Below are 18,180 nucleotides of genomic sequence, written 5' to 3'. Positions count from 1 at the left end.
TGTGCTAATTTTGAAACAGAAACATATCTCTCCTTGTAGCCTAAAGAATTTGAAACATGGTTGCATGTTTTCACTGAAGATTTCGGTGGAAAATAGTCCTGATTTTCTCCTAACCTAAGAACAGTTTGTGAAGCTTTTACATGCATAAAAGTGGTAGGAATGCTCTGCTTTGATTGTGAAAAATGCTGTGCTTATTCATTTTATTTCTTCAAAAACCCAGCCACTGTTTCATGTGACAAAATGGGTCAGCATGTCCTCAGTTTCTGAAAGAGCAAACAAAAATCAAATGCAAATCTGAAAAACAGATGGTGGGCACTGCTGAAGAGTCTGACTTAGATGGTGGTTATCAAAACAGACCCTCTTCAGTAACATGCAGTATTGCATTCAGATAAAATATTCCTGTCAGCTGCTTCTAGTGCCTATAAACCTTTGTGATATTACTTCTGAAGGTTGTAGAGCACACAAAACAATGGACAATGGAGCAGGTCCTTACCTTATTATAGTACTTCATACGAGAAGTAAACTTTGTTTAAAAATTCTTCCTTGATATGAAGAAACTGTGCAGAGAATCTCACAGGGGTTGTGATCTTCGATAGTTAAGTGTTCTTATTTTTGTTTTTAGCACATTTTTAGTCTGTTTTCCCCTTAACTGTGAGAAAATCATTAAATTATTTTTTTTTTCAGGAGAAAGACCATGAATAAAGCCTTACACACTACTGTTGGGCTGTGACTCAAGTTAAATGGTGCTATTCCTTGTTTTAGAAAAGAAATTACAGCATTCACGTTGCAGATGTAAATGTCTCGCAGAGAAGTCAGTTATCACTGGCTATACTTTTCCTGCTTAGAAAAATTGTTGTCAGAAGGCCTAATCACGTCTTAATGTTTAGTTGTTCAGGGTTACACGGACTTTGAATATCACACACACAGACTGGAGAGGCCCAGACCGAGACCCCTGCAGCACATGGGTTGGTGAAATGATTGTTACATAAACTGATTAATAAGTGATAATTAATAGCTGTTTATGCCTGTTGTTATTTGAATGCCTCCTTGTATTTTTTGTGTTCTTTATCACAGTACCCCCGCAGAGATGTCGTCCTACTCAGTACGACCAGAGTCAGTTCTGGTCCGACAGACTGGATCTGCCTTCAACAAACTCAGGTAATGAACCATTGTCTTGTTGGTTTTACAGCTGTGCTTACTCTTTGTGTCTGTAACTAAAGGGGGGGTATTTTAAGCTCCTAACTCTGATTTTTATGGAGCCAATTCATGCAATTGCTGCCCCACTTTGAAATGATGATTAACATGAGTCGTCTTAAGTGTCCATCAGGCACATTTACAGTGATTTCTATTTTAAAAACATGTGACAGCTTTGTTTGTTTAAAGACCAGTTTAAACACCACCAGCACCAATTAATTGTTGTGAGGGTCATGATCATATAGCAAAGAAATTACTTAATTTTGTATATTTATTCATAAAGGGATCAGGAAATGTTTATAATGAACAGAGCAAATACGTTATACTTTCACCTCCTTGTTGCACACTGAGAACAGAGACAGAGCTGTAAATAAATGCATCTAACTCAGTGATTACAGTGTCCTTTTTTTTTTTAACATCAAGGCTTGGATGTCATGGCATCACTGCCTCTGTGTAAAAATGACTCCAGTATAAAAAGCTTTAGAAGGAAGGGAAAGAGGTTTGTTAAAGGTCACATATTAAAATTGCTTTTTCATGCTTTTCTATCAAAACATATGTTCCCCTTGCCAGAAAAATCCATTCCCTCCCCCCTGTCTTTCTCCAACTTTCAGAAAATGTGTGCTGAAACAAGTCGTTCTTAGATTTTCCCCTCATGATGTTATGTGATGTCAGGTTCAGTTGGCCCTCTCCATTTTGGAGAGAGTCCTGCCCTCCCCTTCTGATTCTCCTGTCAGCTGAAATGAGAATCTGGGGAACCACATCCATCAAGCCATGTCTGTTTCCTGAGAGGGGCGGAGCCAGATAGCTCATTAAAGCCATAGTAAGCGCATTATTTGTAGTATCATATGCTCACGAAAACAACACAACCCGTCAGGGTCTTGTTATCAAAGCCATCTAACAGAATAACACACTTCTGCAACCCTTCCTCCCGCTGCACACTCACTTGAGGAAAATCAGCAAGGTATGATGCTTCAGCCAATGAGGAGGCTAGCATTCACAGCCAATCCCGGCTCAGGTCAGAGGGAGCGTTCCTTTTGGCTGCTGTAGTAGGTGCGCTCCACCTCTCAGCTCGGTGAGAAGTTGATACCATGGCGATGTTCGGTCCTATGTAGAATTTGTTCATGCTGAGTGGACATGCACATCCGCGAGGAGGTATGTGAGAAGGGGGCGGAGCTACGGAGCTCAAACACGGAGAAGAACAGGACGGGAGGGGGAGTAGAGCTGATTTTACAAGGGTCTCATCGAATGTTATGTACTCAAGTTTTAACATTTAAACTTGAACTTTTTTAAACATTTTTGTTACGATGCTTGCTGATATCACTGCCTCCCTCTGTAAAAAATTTACCAGGAGACATTAAGAAACAAGCTGGTCCTCATGTCCAGCTTGAAGGACTGGTGGACCTTGTTGTTAGGAGGGCATGACCTAACAGGCTACAGCGTTTTTATTGCATTGTGGAAGCAGTCATTCTTAATGCTAGCATACGATAGTATTACAGCTACGTAGCTCTAATGCTATCACTATGATGTCAAGCTGAGAGCTTGCTGATTAGTTGTGTGTGATTATTTCACCCCGGTGTAACAAATTTTGCAAACAGCTGGAGTGTTGTCTAAGTCTGAACCGTCTTTAATGTTTTGGAAGCCAAAATAAGTCCATCCACTTTGAATGTAGAAGAAGACGTTCTGCTACATAAGCAGGAGCAACCGGCTTTCTCAGGATTGCTTGGTCTTGTTGTCTAAAGATGTCTGCTGTCCTCTAGCGGTGGGAGGTTGAACAACACCACAGTAGTGATGTTTTCATTTCTCTATTTATGCATGCTGCAGGTAAAAGGAGTCTTGTCAACATTTGTGAAAAAGTTTTTTCAAAAAGTGAAGTTTTTGTTTCTTTAAAAAGAACACCAGTTTCTACAGGGGACAGAGAGCTGATGGTTTGACTTTTGCATGCCAAAGACTGTGAGGTAAACAAGCTCAGTATTAAATAAGCATAACGAGTCCTCCTAAGCCTCCAGTATAAACTGTTTTAATGAAAGAAAAGAAGGAAAACTGCATGTTTGAAAAGGTTTTGGGACCATTTCTCTTTTTGGACTTAATCAAAAGCCTTTAAAGCCCTGCTTAGTGTTTTCTCTGCTCTTGAGACAGGAGTTATGCTAATTTAATCAATTAAACATAATTTTATTATTTGTTTTCATTTAGAAATGCTGGAGTCAGGGATTAGTGGAGTATGAAAAGGCTGATTCCTGTCTTTTGTTTGTTTTTTAATGCCTTAGTTTGTGTTTGTTTGCTTCGCTTGCCTTTTTCCTCCGAGTAAATGTGTGTAGGTGAGGTTCTGAATTATAAATACATTTTTAAAAGCTTGTCGATCATCCTGCACAGTCTGCTGGTCACCACCATGGAGGTAGTGGTGGAATAACTGAGGAACTATTCCCACCTTTTCCTTATTATTCTCAGAAAAACTTTAAACTCTGCCTGCCTGCACAAACCTGCAGCTGCAAACTTGGCATTTTCAAATGAACAGCAGGTTTGGGTGATGTGCTGATGTGTAAAATTGGAGGCATTGTGCAAAGTAAGCACAATAAAAGTAAAGTTTGATTATTAACACTGACACACATTAATACCTGTGCAGCTGTCACATATTTATGCCTGCCAGAAAATGATGTTTTTAGTTTCTATCCATATCTCCTGCAGAATTTAAGCTCATCTTTAAGCTTAAGTCTCAAAATAAGATACTTCTTCTTAGTGCCCCCTTGCCCTTTGAAACAGAGTTAAAGGAAGTAGTGGTGGAATCTTTCCCTACAAAATGAGATGACCTGTAGGTTTTTGATACGTCCATTCAGAATGGTTTTCAGTGTTTGTGTGAATTTTTTTGCAGGTGATTTTTTTTTTTTTTTTATGCTTGTTTGAAATGAAAAGGCCCATAACGCATTATTGAAACAAAACTATGATATCCTATTGTTGCTGTAGTTTTTCCTGAATTAGAGTGTACATTAGTATGTAGTGTACATTATCTTGATGTGTTCTCAGGATGGATGGATGGGTGGATGGATGGACGTGCCTCTGGTCCTGTCTATCACTGGTGTAGTTGTAATAATGATAATAATAACCACCTTTAAAAACAGTTGTTAAAGTACTTTAAAGGGGGCATATTTTAACCCCTTAAAGACAGGTTTACATTGTTCTCAGAGGTTCCCAAAAATGCCTGTGAAGTTTGTTGCTGAAAAACACTCCAGTATTAGATTTTTGTATGTCTAAAAAACCCCCTCTGTTTCAGCCCTGCTCAGAACGAGCTGTTTCTGTGTTTGTGGCTTTAAATGGCAATTAGCTATCTGACTCCGCCCTTGATTTTGGGATTTCGAAACAACAATCTCCCAGACGAAAGTCAGCAGGGTAACCTACTGAACTATCCAGCAGCTCAGCTGGCAGCTGATAAGATCAGGAGACAAGTGTGGAACTTTCTTCTAAGCGGGGCCAACAAAATCTGGGAGTGGTTGCTTACTCCCCATGTTACATCATGAGGGTAAAATCTGAGAACAGCTTGTTTCAGGGGCCGGGGGAGGGGGGGTCAGGGTCTGGTATTTGAGGGGATTGTGGACAGGCCAGAGCATATATTTTTGTTAGAAAAGCTTGAAAAGGGATTTTTTTCCCCTTTAACAGACAGCAAAAGCACAAACTCTGAATAAACATCAGCATGAAAGAATAGTGATGCTGACCCAAAGCCAGCTGAGTAATTTATGCTGTTTTCCTGCTGTTAGATGAACAGTCACTGAGAAAAGAGAACGTTACTCATATTTTACTCTGACTTTTTCCCACACAGTGAGCAAAGGTTTTCCATGTTTGTTAGGGAGGGCAGTTTGCCTCCTAAAGACCCAAAGACTTTGCTAAACAGACCACCAATCAGATAGATTAACCTTTTTTAATTGGCTGAGCTTTTATGGAACTTTGTTTTGTTAGAAGCCTCTGACGTGGAAAGCTGAGACCAGAGGTATTCTGTTTTTGAGTTGTTAATTCATATGTAGGAATGGGGATCGTTACTTTTTATTGATATTGATACCCTTATCGATACTCCTTATTGTTGCGAGTCCTTATCGATACCACTATCAATACTTTTCTATAGTTTGGTGGAAAAACAAAATGAAGACATTTACACTTGAGTGGTCTTAGCTGAGTAGAGCTTGAGTTAAAAAGCTATGATTCAGTCTGTAACATCTATTTCATATGCCACAAATATAAACACATTCTTCATATTCATAACTGTATTTATTAAGGTTTCTCGTTAAAAACGAAATCTTCCCATTTTTATGTGACACTTGAACACATAACATATAGTATACAGTCGTCTGATTTACTGAGGTTACCTGAATGGATCATATTTTCCGTCTTTCAGCTTATGTTCACTAATTAACTTAAATTCTGCTGATTCCTCCAAGGATGTCTACACTGGTTTACTTCTTTTTGAGCAGCTGAAGAAGAAAAATGTTCTGAGGCCACTAAAGAGAGGGATATGAGAGCATGTTACTCCCAGCACAGGCGGATATGGTTGCGTGCGTCTCGCAGGCAGCGTCTTTTTTCCTCAAGTTGCCAGCTGAAGGTACATTCTGGTGATGCACAATATTGATGTGCTTTTGGTTTATGTTTACCTTAAAAGAACTGATGTATGTTTTTACAACAGTTATATCTTAAAATGATGTTGCGTCACAGAGCCTGTGAGACTCGATAGCAGTATCGATAAGCTAAAACGTTGTTGATTTTCGGTCCCTATGGACCTGGGTTTCGATCCCCATCCCTATTCATATGTACACCAGAGCCTCTCTTCTGAATATTTCTTTAGAAAGTTTTGTTCTTCAAACTTTGCATGAATGTTCACTCTGACTTAAGAATGAACAGATTACATTCTGGAGGTTAAGGTCATGGGACTTGACTTGGGATATTCTGTGTCTTTGGATCATATGTCAGAATTCCCACCAGCCACTGCATGGCCAGGTGTTTGATACCAGAGTTGAAAGCCTGCTCAGGGCTTGCCTCCCAGCCTCACCAAGTAAGTGGAAAAAAAAACCCGACAGGAGCAGTGATAATTCACCAGCAGCCGAGGCCTCTCACTTATTCTGCACCTCAAACAAAAGATGGTGCTACATTTCTTTTCCTGTGCTCTCAAACAGAGCTGCTGCTACTGCAGCAGCCGGGATTGGACAAAACAACTGTTCAAGCAGAAAAACACACAGCCAGCTGTGGCTGCACTGCTAATAGAGCAGGGACATTAAGTTTTGGGCTCAGTAGTCCATCCATTCTTGGTTAAAAAGATTCTTTGTTGTCAATCTTCTGATTTTACCAAACTCAGTTTCTCCTTTCTGGTTCTTGGACTTTTCCCACATCTTTGTGTGTATCTGTTGGCTTTTCTGATTGGCTGGGTAGCAGGGTGACTTGTAACTGTTTAGGTCTGGATAGACGTGCTTGTCAGATTTATTTAACATGCACATGGGTCTGGATAGGACTGACACCTGGGTCCAGATCCAGACTGCAGTCCACCTGTTTGTGACCCAGGCTCTTGTCCTTCCTGTAGACACATCACTGTGCTTATCACTGATTGGGAATTAGAAACTTTGTGCAGATCTATAATTAGCAGATGGTAGTTCTAGTTTAATTTAAAACACATTTCCATTGTCTTATTTTATTGTATGTTTTTTAAATTTCCATAGTTTCAGAGTTTGCATCCTGTTTTTCCAGGTGGAAGTCTTTTGTGCTGTTCTATGTGTTGTTTGCCCTTGTCGGCCAAAATAGTTTTCCTTGCTGAGTGTTTATTCTTCAGCTGGTTTGATTGTCAATACTTATGTTGACCCACTTCTTTAGATTCTCGTCACAAACTCCGATAATTTTTGTCCCTCAGTTTTGTTGTGGGAGCATCTTTAGGAGCTGCTGCTGTTGATCTTTTTCGGCTCTGTTTATCTTTGTGATGTTCAACAGAAACTTGCAACTCTGTGGACTCTTTGTCAACTTTTCTTCCTGTGGGAAGTTTATTATTGTCGCTCTGTATTACTGCTTCAGCAGAGTTTAAATTTGAGGAGTAACAAGGTCAGAACTGTGACAGTAAATACCAACAATGTTTGTTATACATCCGTAAAAGTGATTAATGAAACTTAGCTGGTTGACAAATGATGGTGAAATTGCCCCCCCCCCCCAAAAAAAAAAAAATACTCACTAAAGGAATGGTATTATTTTCTCTCGGAAAATGATACAATAGCTCAAAACTGCTTCTCATGACAGTTTCTAAGCCTCTGTGATAGTCGGGGTCTGGAGACCATCTTGGATCCGTTTGGCCCATTTCTGTGAACGTTAAATCTCAAGAAAGCGTGGAGGAAGTTTCTTAAAAACTTTGCAAAAAAGGGTGAAATGATTTGATTTTGAGAGTCATAAGTCTAAGGTCAAGGTTAGAGAGCCTCAAACTCATTTCTAGCTTGTGGGTATGACATCTGAAGAATGCTAAGAGAGAGGTCATGGCACGGTTTTGCCATGGTTCAAGGTTTATGGACATTTGGCTTCATGTTCAAACCTCAAAATGCTTTGAGTTGAGTTTTAGACAAATGTTTACTCTGAATCAAGATTAAATCTAATACATTTTTGAGGGCAAAGGTCATTTAGACATTTAAACCTTCATGAAGACAGGTTGTGAAGAAGTTGTAGGACTTAAGATTGATATAATATTGCAGGAAGATGAGGGTAGAGCAGTGAAGTTTGTCGATGTTTACTTATAGCCAAGTTGTGCACAAGGTCAACAGGAAGAAGATCCATACTAACTAGATAAATTGGGTATATCAGATCACAAAAATACAAAAACCCAATTTCAACCAACAATTTGTAGTCTTCCTTGGTAAGATGACCCTGCTCTCCCTGTAAACAGTCGAGGAACACAACGATGAAGATTAAGCAAGAGCTGGGACCGACTGCATTTTACCCAGAAGGCTAGGGGCCCTTTTTAAATGACTCCATCTTAAGTTTTATAAACAATTGATATTTCACATAAATAACCCTCCCTAGAAGGCTTTTACCCCAACAGTTTGATTTCATCTGTACAGGTGTTTCATGTTTGGTCAACAAAGCCTGAAACAGCTACACATTTTCATTATCTCAAAACATTTGTAGAATAGAAATTCAATATTTCTGAATCAGGAGACATTTTTAACAGTGAGCCTGTGGTAGAAAAACAACAATGATGCCAATAAAAAAAAAATCCCACAAGTTCTGTTTCTGCTGTTTCCCCTCCGGTCTTTTATCGTTTTATAGCTGGGCTTGGCAATCAGACGTGTCGGCCCACTCGGCGGGGTCCATTGATTGCATCAGAGCGGTAATCAGTGCTCATTCACAGGAGAGACTTCACCCTTTGGCCAGTTCACAATGGCTAATAAAGAGCCTTTTGAGGGTGTAAAAGCCCCCTGCCCACCTCTAATCAGACGGAGAGTATAATCACCGAGTCATCTGACAGTGTCTCTGTTTGTGATTTGACTTAACGTGGCTGGATGTAATATCAAAAGGAGAGAGATTTAATCAAATATTGATTCAAATTCACTGATTCTTGTTCTCCATATCACTTTAATTCTCATAAAATCTACTGCTCCCTTTGAAATGAGATAAAAACACCATTTTGAAGATAAGAACTCTATTATTCCTGATGAAACTCCAGTGCCAGAGTGATCCAATATTACAGTACATTAAGATAAGAGCTGCACAGCAGAGGATTGCATAATATGAAATACAAAGTGTTTTATTGGTAAAATGTGGACAAAGTGTACCCAATTAGGTAACCATAGAAGTGGAAAACAAGTAGTTTTGCAGTTTTGTTAGGGTGGCAAATCCTGCATGCCATATTGACTGCCCTTTAGCGCCATAGCTTGGGATGTACAGTAAATTTGAGATCAACTAGACCAGTGGATTTCAGTCTTTTTTTTTTTTTGTTTTGTTTTTTGCCCCAGGCACATCTAAGATCAGGCCAAAATTTCAAGGCACTCCAAAACCATAGCTATACAAAATAGCCTTTTATATGCTACATTAAATCAAATGTATTGCGTTAGTTCAGGCAGGCAACTAGGTTAAGCACTGCTATATAACTGAGATCAGCTTATCTCACACAAGCCCTCATCAGCTGATGCCAGGCTAAATCAGTCGAAGCACGCTATTGGCTAATCACACTCATGCTGCCTGGCTATGCTTTGCGGCTCCCTCTGCAAGCCTCTTTTTACAGCCCTCCTCCAGCCCAGCTCATCCTTTATTCTGACTAGAGCCTGACCGATAAGGGGTTTTTGGGGCCGATACCGATATTGGGGGCTAAAAAAGGCTGATATCTGATATCGGCCAATAAATGAAATAAGAACATTGATATACACAGGATATATACTGTACATGAGCACAAATTCTTATATTTATATTAACTTTGTTTATTTTACAAAGATGCAACTTAGACGACGTTAAAACGCTGTATAGTAGTCTTATATTAGATAATGGTGGACATGTGAATTAACAGTTGCATTTATTATGGTTTATTCTCTACTCCTGCATCTCTACTCCTCTAAGCAGTAGAGACGCAACTGGTCAACTACAACTTCCACAATGATTTGCATGTCAAACAAATATGGCTTCCCATTGAAGAAAGTCAAAGTACATGATCGAAAATGGATTAAAAAGACGCTTATTATCGGATGTAACGCTGTGGATTTAATCTCCAAAGACCCCAAAAAGTCACCAAAGTTCCGGGTTCACTACACACGTCCTTTAGAGCTACGGAGACAAAAGGCAAAATGGTCAGCTTTCAGAGGAAAAAAAAGTATGTTTCTATGACTTACGGTTCAAAAGTTATCAACGTTTTTATAAACTGTGTCATGTATTGTGGTATAGGACAACACTGTCCTCGGAGACACCGGAAAGTCAGCCAAGTTCCGGGCTCACTAGAAAATGTTAGTGCCCACGACTTACAGTTCAAACGTTACCAAGTGATTTTTAAAGGGATGTGTCTGCCACACGTATCTGTACCACGTGGTTAATATATCGGTTACGTATTGGCTGGTGTTGATTAATCTGTGATAAGCTATAATCGGCCTGCAGATTAATCAGTTGGGATCTAATTCTGACTATCAGTGTCATAACTGCTGATTACTTATGGTTGTACTCCCATTGCACACCAGTGTGCCTTGCCACACCATTTGAAAACCACTGTACTAGACTCTGCCCTATAGGAGATATGTGGAATGGTCAGACCTTTCAAAATAAGAACTCTGAGGATGTTTGGACTAGTTATTGCAATCATTACAGGCCAATCGGAGCAACAAAGCGTATTACATTTGCCACCGTGGAGGAGTAAACTACAACACATGAACTCTACAGTCAGCCATTGTCAATCCAGGAGTCTTCACTAGCAGTGGAGTTTCCTCGACACTTTTGACTTTCTGATGGCCAGTTTGGCAGTCCTCCAGAATTCTGGCAAACAACTACTAGATATACTTTATGGACTAAAGTATTTGGCTTGCTGACCATTGGTGTAATGGTCTAATTGTACATGTGCTCCAGTTAGGGGATGGCCCCCCTTTTGCTGCTATATCAGCTTCCTGTCTTCTTGGAAGGCTTTCCACAAAATTTGTGACAAATATGTAAATGCATGAAAGACTGTCAGGATGGATGGACACAGTGCTTTCTTTTCAATTTTGAAGGAGTGAAAGAACCGCTAAATCACCTTCACTGCTTGATGATTCTGTGACCTTTTGTTCTTGTATTGCAGATTTTCTCTGAATAGAGAAATGAACATACAGATCTCAGTGTGCAAGGTCTCTTTTTTATCAGATCTGAAAACTGGATCAGAAAAAGATGGACTGTGTGTGCAAAGGCCTTACAGCCTACCATTGTATGTGAACACATAACGAGAAAAATAAACACCCTGGGCTATGAAAGTTTATCTGTGATACTTAAGGCTCCATTTCTGGAGCTGAAAACATTTGGGCAGTGTTTCATCTGTCAGTAAAAAGGTCCTCCTCCGTGTTTCTTTTAATGGGACAGTCATTAGTCTAATTGATTTTGACACCAGAAGAGCAAAGTCAGCTGCTAAAGGACAATGACGGGAGAAACATTTGGCTAATGTTTCTCCATTTAACCTTAAAGGAGGTTATTCACAGTGATGAAGATGGACATGTGAACGCAGCACATATTTCTGCAGAAATAGACACAAAAACAGATTTTAACATGGCTCAAACTCTTCATGTTTTTGTTAATAATTCTCATGAATAAAGGTTCTGATTTAAAAATTCTGCACTGAGATTAAATATAGAGCCTTCAGTATTTTGTCGTTCCTTTCTGCATTAAAAAGTGTTATAAAAGTCACTTTTCATCTAAATGTCAATCACTTTCATAGCAGTGTAAATGTACTCTTTGCCTCTTTCTCTGTCTACAACAGATTATCAGCATCGAGGTCAACTGATGCATCAGCCAGATCAGCTTGGCATGAGATGGGTCAACGTTCTGAACGAGTGGCTCAGTGCAGGTATGAGACTTTATCTCTCATAATATAGTGAAGATCTGTGGCTTCAGATGACACGGAAACCTTTAAATTATTCAGACATCCTGTTTGTTTTTTCTCTAAAATTTTAATTTACTGAGCTCACTTCAAAGGAACTGTGAATATTTTCCAACAGAGAAGCTCGACTTTGCTTAAAAAACAACTTAAGAAAACACAAAAAATACTTAAAAGACAAATATTGCAGAAGAAAAAGTTAAAGTTGCAACACTAACTCCTCAAAAGTAAACTGATTTTCATTGCCAGTGTCTATTTTGCCCATTTAACATCTGTTTTAAGGTCAGTCTCCTCTTGGTTATTAAACTTCACTGATGTGAGGTTTGATTGAAGTCTCATCTAATTCAGCATCCAGCTTAAGAGTGATTTCTTTTAAAGGGTCTGTGGTCCCCTATAAGCACTTTAAGGCCTTTTAGTATTAACCTAACATGGCAGAGATCTTTCTGGATTGACCAAGGAACAAGGAGACATCATTTAAAGACCATAACTTTTGCTTGAGAATGTAATCTTTTGTCACATTTTGGCTGTTCCCTTACACAACAATCCCATTTTTTTCGGTATCTGCAAATGGAAAGCTTTAAAAGGAACCCTGCATGATCAGACAAGTTCATCTTGTTGGATAGGTATTTGTATGTCTCATATACATATTGAACTAAAAAACTCACAAGATATCTGCATTTTGAGTCATTTGAGTTTATAAATTAACCAGGAAACTGCCATGTTTTGGTCCTGTTGGTACGCGCTGGCGCCGTGACGTCACAGTTCCGCGGTGATCCTCTGCAGTAATCTGTTTCAGACTGGCAGCCAGGGTTAGGGCTGATCTCAGAAACGCAACACGTCTCACGCACGGAGGATTGTCAAATTAGAGGTCTCTTCTATATTATATTTGCACCACGAGTGGTTATCTGTCCATCTAGACAGGAAAATGATAAATACAGAGCCATATTAGTAACTTTAAAAACGCACATTGAAATTCAAGGAAACGGTTTATTCAATCACACAATAAAAAGTTGACAGGACCACCCATTCTTACAAGTGCAAATTTCAGTATCTGGTATGACCTCCATTTGCTCTCACCAAATCGGCCACTCTCCGAGGCATAGATGTTATGAGGCCATTAATCTGTCTCTGTGGGATTGCCCTGCCACTCCTCCTGAAGAGCTGTACACGTTAGTCAACAATTTATCCCATCCCAATATTTCACTCACCTACCCAGTTTATACACTTGTGAGTACAACTCTCATGAATTGGTCTGTGGTTGAGAAAAGGCACAATCAGTCATGCAGAACAAAGGTATATTGTGTGTCTGAGAAGTTGTTTGAAGCATCTGAGTACATCTCATGACAATTCTAGCAAATTTTACAATGTGCGTTTTTAAAGTTACGTCCACATGGGTAGAAAATGTTTGAAATCTGTTTCTTGATGAACCAGATGAAGGCCACGAACTAAAATGTGTCTGTTTAACAAAGTTGTTCCCTGAACTTCTCTTCTTTATGAAGCTTTCTGTTTCCACATGGTTTAGGTAAAGATAAACACAATACGAAAGGACTTCCAGTTTGCGCCTTTCAAAGTAAAAGTCCGCTTTAGCATTTCTTTGGAGAAACTCCGTTCTATGTACATAATACTTTTATTTTGAAAAGCTCCCAGCACGCTTCCACTATACACTCAATGTAGTCATTTGACGAAGGTCTACTGAAGTAAAACTGTGTTGGAATGACAGTGCTTTGACAGCAGGGAGACAAAACCAACACACAGCAAACTCATGGCAGCAACAGCTGAGAGCAGAAAAACATCTGAAAAACGGTTACTGCTTAGCAATGGAGGAGAGCGCTGCGGAACCGTGACGTCATACTCCGTGACGCGGATGACAACATGGCGATCTCCTGGTGAGTTTGAGCTGAAATGAACTCAAAATGCAGATATGTGGGATATTTAGTGAGGATTTTAGTTTAATATACATTTGAGACATACAAATATCTATCCAACAAGATGAACTTGTCTGATCATGCAGGGTTCCTTTTTAAAGACAGATTTCAGATTGATTTTTTTTTATGACACTGTCCCTGCCACTTTGAATAAACTGACAATATGCGGTTCCTCTGAAAGTGAAGACCACCGACTATACTCACTATAGCTCCAATTAGGCATGAGCCATATGGTCTAAATATCATGTCACTATAATTTTTTTTGCCCTCTGCAGTAATGGTATTATATTATTATACTACAAAATTTAGAGGGCGCATTTAAAGGCGTATTAAGGGGATAAAACCCCTTTCTCACCCGCAAACACACCTGTGATGGCATACTGACCTCATGTCTGAGCCATAGACTGTAGAAAGAAACCTGTGTGACGAAAGGCGTTTAATTACATTAAGGGGACCAAAACAGCTTTTGAAGCCAATCCGCAGTGGCTTCCATAATGAAATCACTAACTCAACTGAACTTTGGATCAACCTAACGACAGACAAAAGCCTGACCTCTGAGCTCGACTTCCTGTCAGCTAAGCTATCACTAAAGCTAGCCTTCTGGTTGACGGATAGGTAGCATCTGTCTGTCGAGCTATCTGTCAATCAAATGAGACGTGCCATTCAGTGCGCAGTGAGGTTTTTCCTAAATACAATCAAAACGATTGTGGTACAGAAGATTCACCCCCCGTACAGTGTGTGCTCATGAAGACATTAGCTGTGTCGAGCTGCTTCTGAAAACACCACATTTCCTGATGTGAGCATTGACAATAAAAGCACTCTGGAAAAAACAACAGCTTCTAGCTGATCACTTTTATTGTTAAATTTGTCAGCTGCACCAATGTTGATCATTTATTTACCGCTACAAAGTCTACATCTGCTTCTCTGACCTTGTATAGCGCCACAGCCCGCTGCTTTGGACATAAAACAAACAAATCATCAGTTTAAACAAGTCTTTAAAAGTCCTTTAAGGCATTGCAATACGAGTCGCTGCAGCACTGGGACAAAGATAAACTGCCTTGAGACCAGCTCACAAAACAGCCCGAGACAAATGGACAGAAGAAGATGAGCACATGCTTCATGTTGCTGTTATTACAGACATCAAACTTGTAGAGGAGAAAACACCTTTTACCTCATTACTATGCTTCATATTAATCACACAGGGTTGTTGTCTGGCTGCTAGCAAAAATACATAATATGGCGGTAATTTTACCTATGACTGTACTGATACGGGTGACCACCGACCACTGACTCGGGTCAGTAACCATGTTTGAGTAGGTGGACTGTAACAACAATGGCGGTCTGCTGAGTTCTGTTTAATATTTCCTAAAAAAATTTTTTGGTAGTTTAAGCCAGTGGATCTTTACTGGTCTGAGGACCCATCAGTCTTTTTAATGACAAATTACAATCAAAAAATCAGCAATGCATGTTTATTTAATGAAACATTTTTTAGTTTGGATCTTGGATGGAACAAAGTATGACTGAGAAAGGGAGAGGGCAAAATTAACATGTTTTACCCCCCATTTCCCATGATAATGTATACATTTCTGCCCATTTTCAATAGATTTTAAGGAATTGCCACACTATTCCGGGGCAAAGCAGCTTTGTTATGGCAAGAAAAGGAGATATAAGAGTTGAAATATTGACAACACATTTAAGTATTCCTAATAATATGAACAGAGTGAAATTAAATGCAGGGATACATGTCTACAAAGGACTTAAGTAATTCATACATTTTTTGCCATCATTTTCCGGACACAAATTCACAACCATTGGGACCATAAGCCCATTAAAAAGTTGTTTACTGGGGAAATAATTCAGCTGAAAAGTAGGAACATTTTATCATAGGTTTAAAAAAAATCAGCTGGATGTTAAGATAAATGCCAACCACTTTAACCAGAATTTATCCAAAAATGTATTCACAACCCTCTCTTCTTCCACCTCCTTATTTTCTTAAAAATAACTTTCTGAAATGTTAAACTTTAAACATCTTAAACCAGCATCGCCCAGTTTACTGTTCCTATTACACTATATTTGAAGTCAGCAGATAAGTTTGCAGTCCGTAGTGCTGACTCAGCTCCTCCTGTCAGCCGTGTAAACCTCGCCCTGCAGGTCGTGGCGGTCCTTTGAGGGTCTCTTGGCTCTCTGTTTCATAAACAAACTCTTTCATGTGCAGACGCTCATAGTTAAACTGAGCCAAACAGCTACTGTAAGACTTTGAATTATTGATTTGTGCTGGGAGGACACATTAATATCGGCACTAACTGGTGACTCACAAGGAGAAAGTTGCTAAAAACTGAGCAGAACTCGTGAATGTTAAAAAGCTATGAAAAGGGAGAAAAATAGTGCAGTTAATATCAGAATCTTTGAAGTATTTATGGAGAACATGAATATTAAAAAGCTGTTTAACACAAATAGGAGCTTTAGAGCAAGGATTTATGTTGTTGTTGACCTGATGAGTTTCAGTCCAGTAGAGAGTTTCCACTAAAGTCACTTTTCGTGCACAACTCACCTCCTCAGTAGGACAGAGTGACAAAATATTCACGGCTCTCTGCTCTGTGGGGAACAGACAAAAACAGGAGAAAATGGGGGAATATCTAATTTAATGAAGGACATTTGGGCTCAACATGATCCATACTGTTGGAGACACAGTGGACTTTGGACATCGATGTGTGGACAGAATTGTGGATTCATGGCATGTATGTGGACCTGATTTTAAATCCACAAAGAGCCTGGAGACACGCAGCCGGGTTTCATCACTGATGGACTTCAAGCTGAATTAACATAGACTTTTTGGTTATTCCAGAGCTTTGTATTAGATGTTGCTCCAGATTTCATTGATCAATTTGTCTACCAGTTATTTATGCTCTGTTTGTAAAATTTGTCGATTTATTCAACATGAGATCAAAATACCCAGGCTTTCTTTTCTCAGTTTTTACATCTGGAAAACTGTTGTCACTATCAATTTACAACCACAATCCCAAAGTTGGGATGCTGTTTAAAATGTAAATTAAAAAATAGATTATTGTATCTAATAAACCATCAGAACATAAAAAAGATATCAGATGTTAAAACTAAGACATGTTACATTTCATGAAAACTGTTTGCTTGTTTTGATTTTGATGGCAGCAACTGTAGGGACAGGGCCATGTTTACCATTGCGTAACATCTGGGAAGTGAGGAGACCAGTTGCTGAATTTTTGGGAGAGGAATGTTGTCCCATTCTTGTCTGATGTCGGATTTTAGCTGCTCAACATTCCTTGGTCCTGGACTTTTCTACTGTGAAGCCATGCTGTTGTGATCAATGTGATTTAGCATTGTGTTGCTGAAATAGTTGAGGCCTTCCCTAAAAGAGATGTTGGAGCTCTAAAACCTCTCAACTACTTTTCAGCATTGATAGAACTCATGCCATAGGCACTAATGCAACCCCAAACCATCAGAGATGCAGTCTTTAGAACTGTGCTATGATGGAGCTGGATGGTCCCTCTCCTCTTTGTCCATTCATCTGACCACAGAACAGTTTTCCATTTTTAATGAGCTTTGGTGCAGAGAATATGGTGGTGTTTCTGGATCCTGTTCACACATGGCCTCTTCTTTCCATGATCCAGCTTTTACTATCATTTGTGCATGGCACGGCCAACTGTGTTGGGAGGCAGTGATTTCTGGAGGTGTTCCTGAGCCCATGCAGAGATTTCCAGTACAGACTCATTACTGTTTTTTAATTCAGTGGCCCCTGAGGGTCCCTTTGGCCTTGTCCCTTGCTCACAGAGATTTCTCCAGATTCTTTGAATCTTTTGACGATATTATGGACTGTAAATGGTGGGATATTCAAAATCTTCACTTTTTCGCAACTTTTTTGGAATTTGGGTTGTATTTAGGATAGGGGTCTAACAGTACAGAAAAAATTCGGTTTGGTACGTACCTCGGTTTTGAAGTCACGGTTCGGTACGTTTTTAATTATTAGATTGTATTAAAATACATAGGCTGTCTAAATTACATTTAAATGATTAATAATGCAGCAATCTCCTTCCAAAAGTTCTCCAATGATTAAAAATATTAGTAAATAAATATGTTTTTGATTTACCAGGTTTTTTGAATTGATATATTGACATATTTATACCCATTCTTTAAACACAAAAATTTCCCAGCCAACTTGAACGCATCATTATACAACCGTTCATTAACTTGTTAAATATGTAAATTAGCGTCTTTCCTGCCGATTTCAACACTGACTTCAGCACTGGATTACATTTTTAACCAATGGGACCTACTACAAAGTTTTGGAGAACTTTTCACAGCCTATCTTGGCGGATAAAGATGTTAGAGCCTTGTGAAATCTGAGGATAACTTTACCTATGACACAGCTGCAGACATGAAGGATTCTCCTCTCCCCCCCTCCTCCAAGGCTGATAGCTGAAGGTAAAGTTAATGTGATTCACAGCGCCAGAGCACAATTTTCATAACAAAACGATCTTTAGGAACAGA

General features: G+C 39.3%; 1 protein-coding gene across 1 annotated transcript in view; it reads left to right on the top strand.

The window, feature by feature from the left end:
• Window positions 1-18,180, top strand: part of fam113 (family with sequence similarity 113) — a 32,697-nt gene that overhangs the window by 10,402 nt on the left and 4,115 nt on the right. Inside the window, exons 7-9 of the mRNA XM_041779603.1 lie at window positions 888-965; window positions 1,075-1,158; window positions 11,615-11,701. Of these exons, the coding sequence (XP_041635537.1) occupies window positions 888-965; window positions 1,075-1,158; window positions 11,615-11,701 (249 nt within the window). The remainder of the gene's footprint in view (window positions 1-887; window positions 966-1,074; window positions 1,159-11,614; window positions 11,702-18,180) is intronic.

This window comes from Cheilinus undulatus, linkage group 22 (assembly GCF_018320785.1).
Source record: "Cheilinus undulatus linkage group 22, ASM1832078v1, whole genome shotgun sequence".
Taxonomy (NCBI): domain Eukaryota; kingdom Metazoa; phylum Chordata; class Actinopteri; order Labriformes; family Labridae; genus Cheilinus; species Cheilinus undulatus.
The sequence above is the reverse complement of the archived record's forward strand: the minus strand, read 5'-3'. Positions and strand labels throughout refer to the sequence as shown.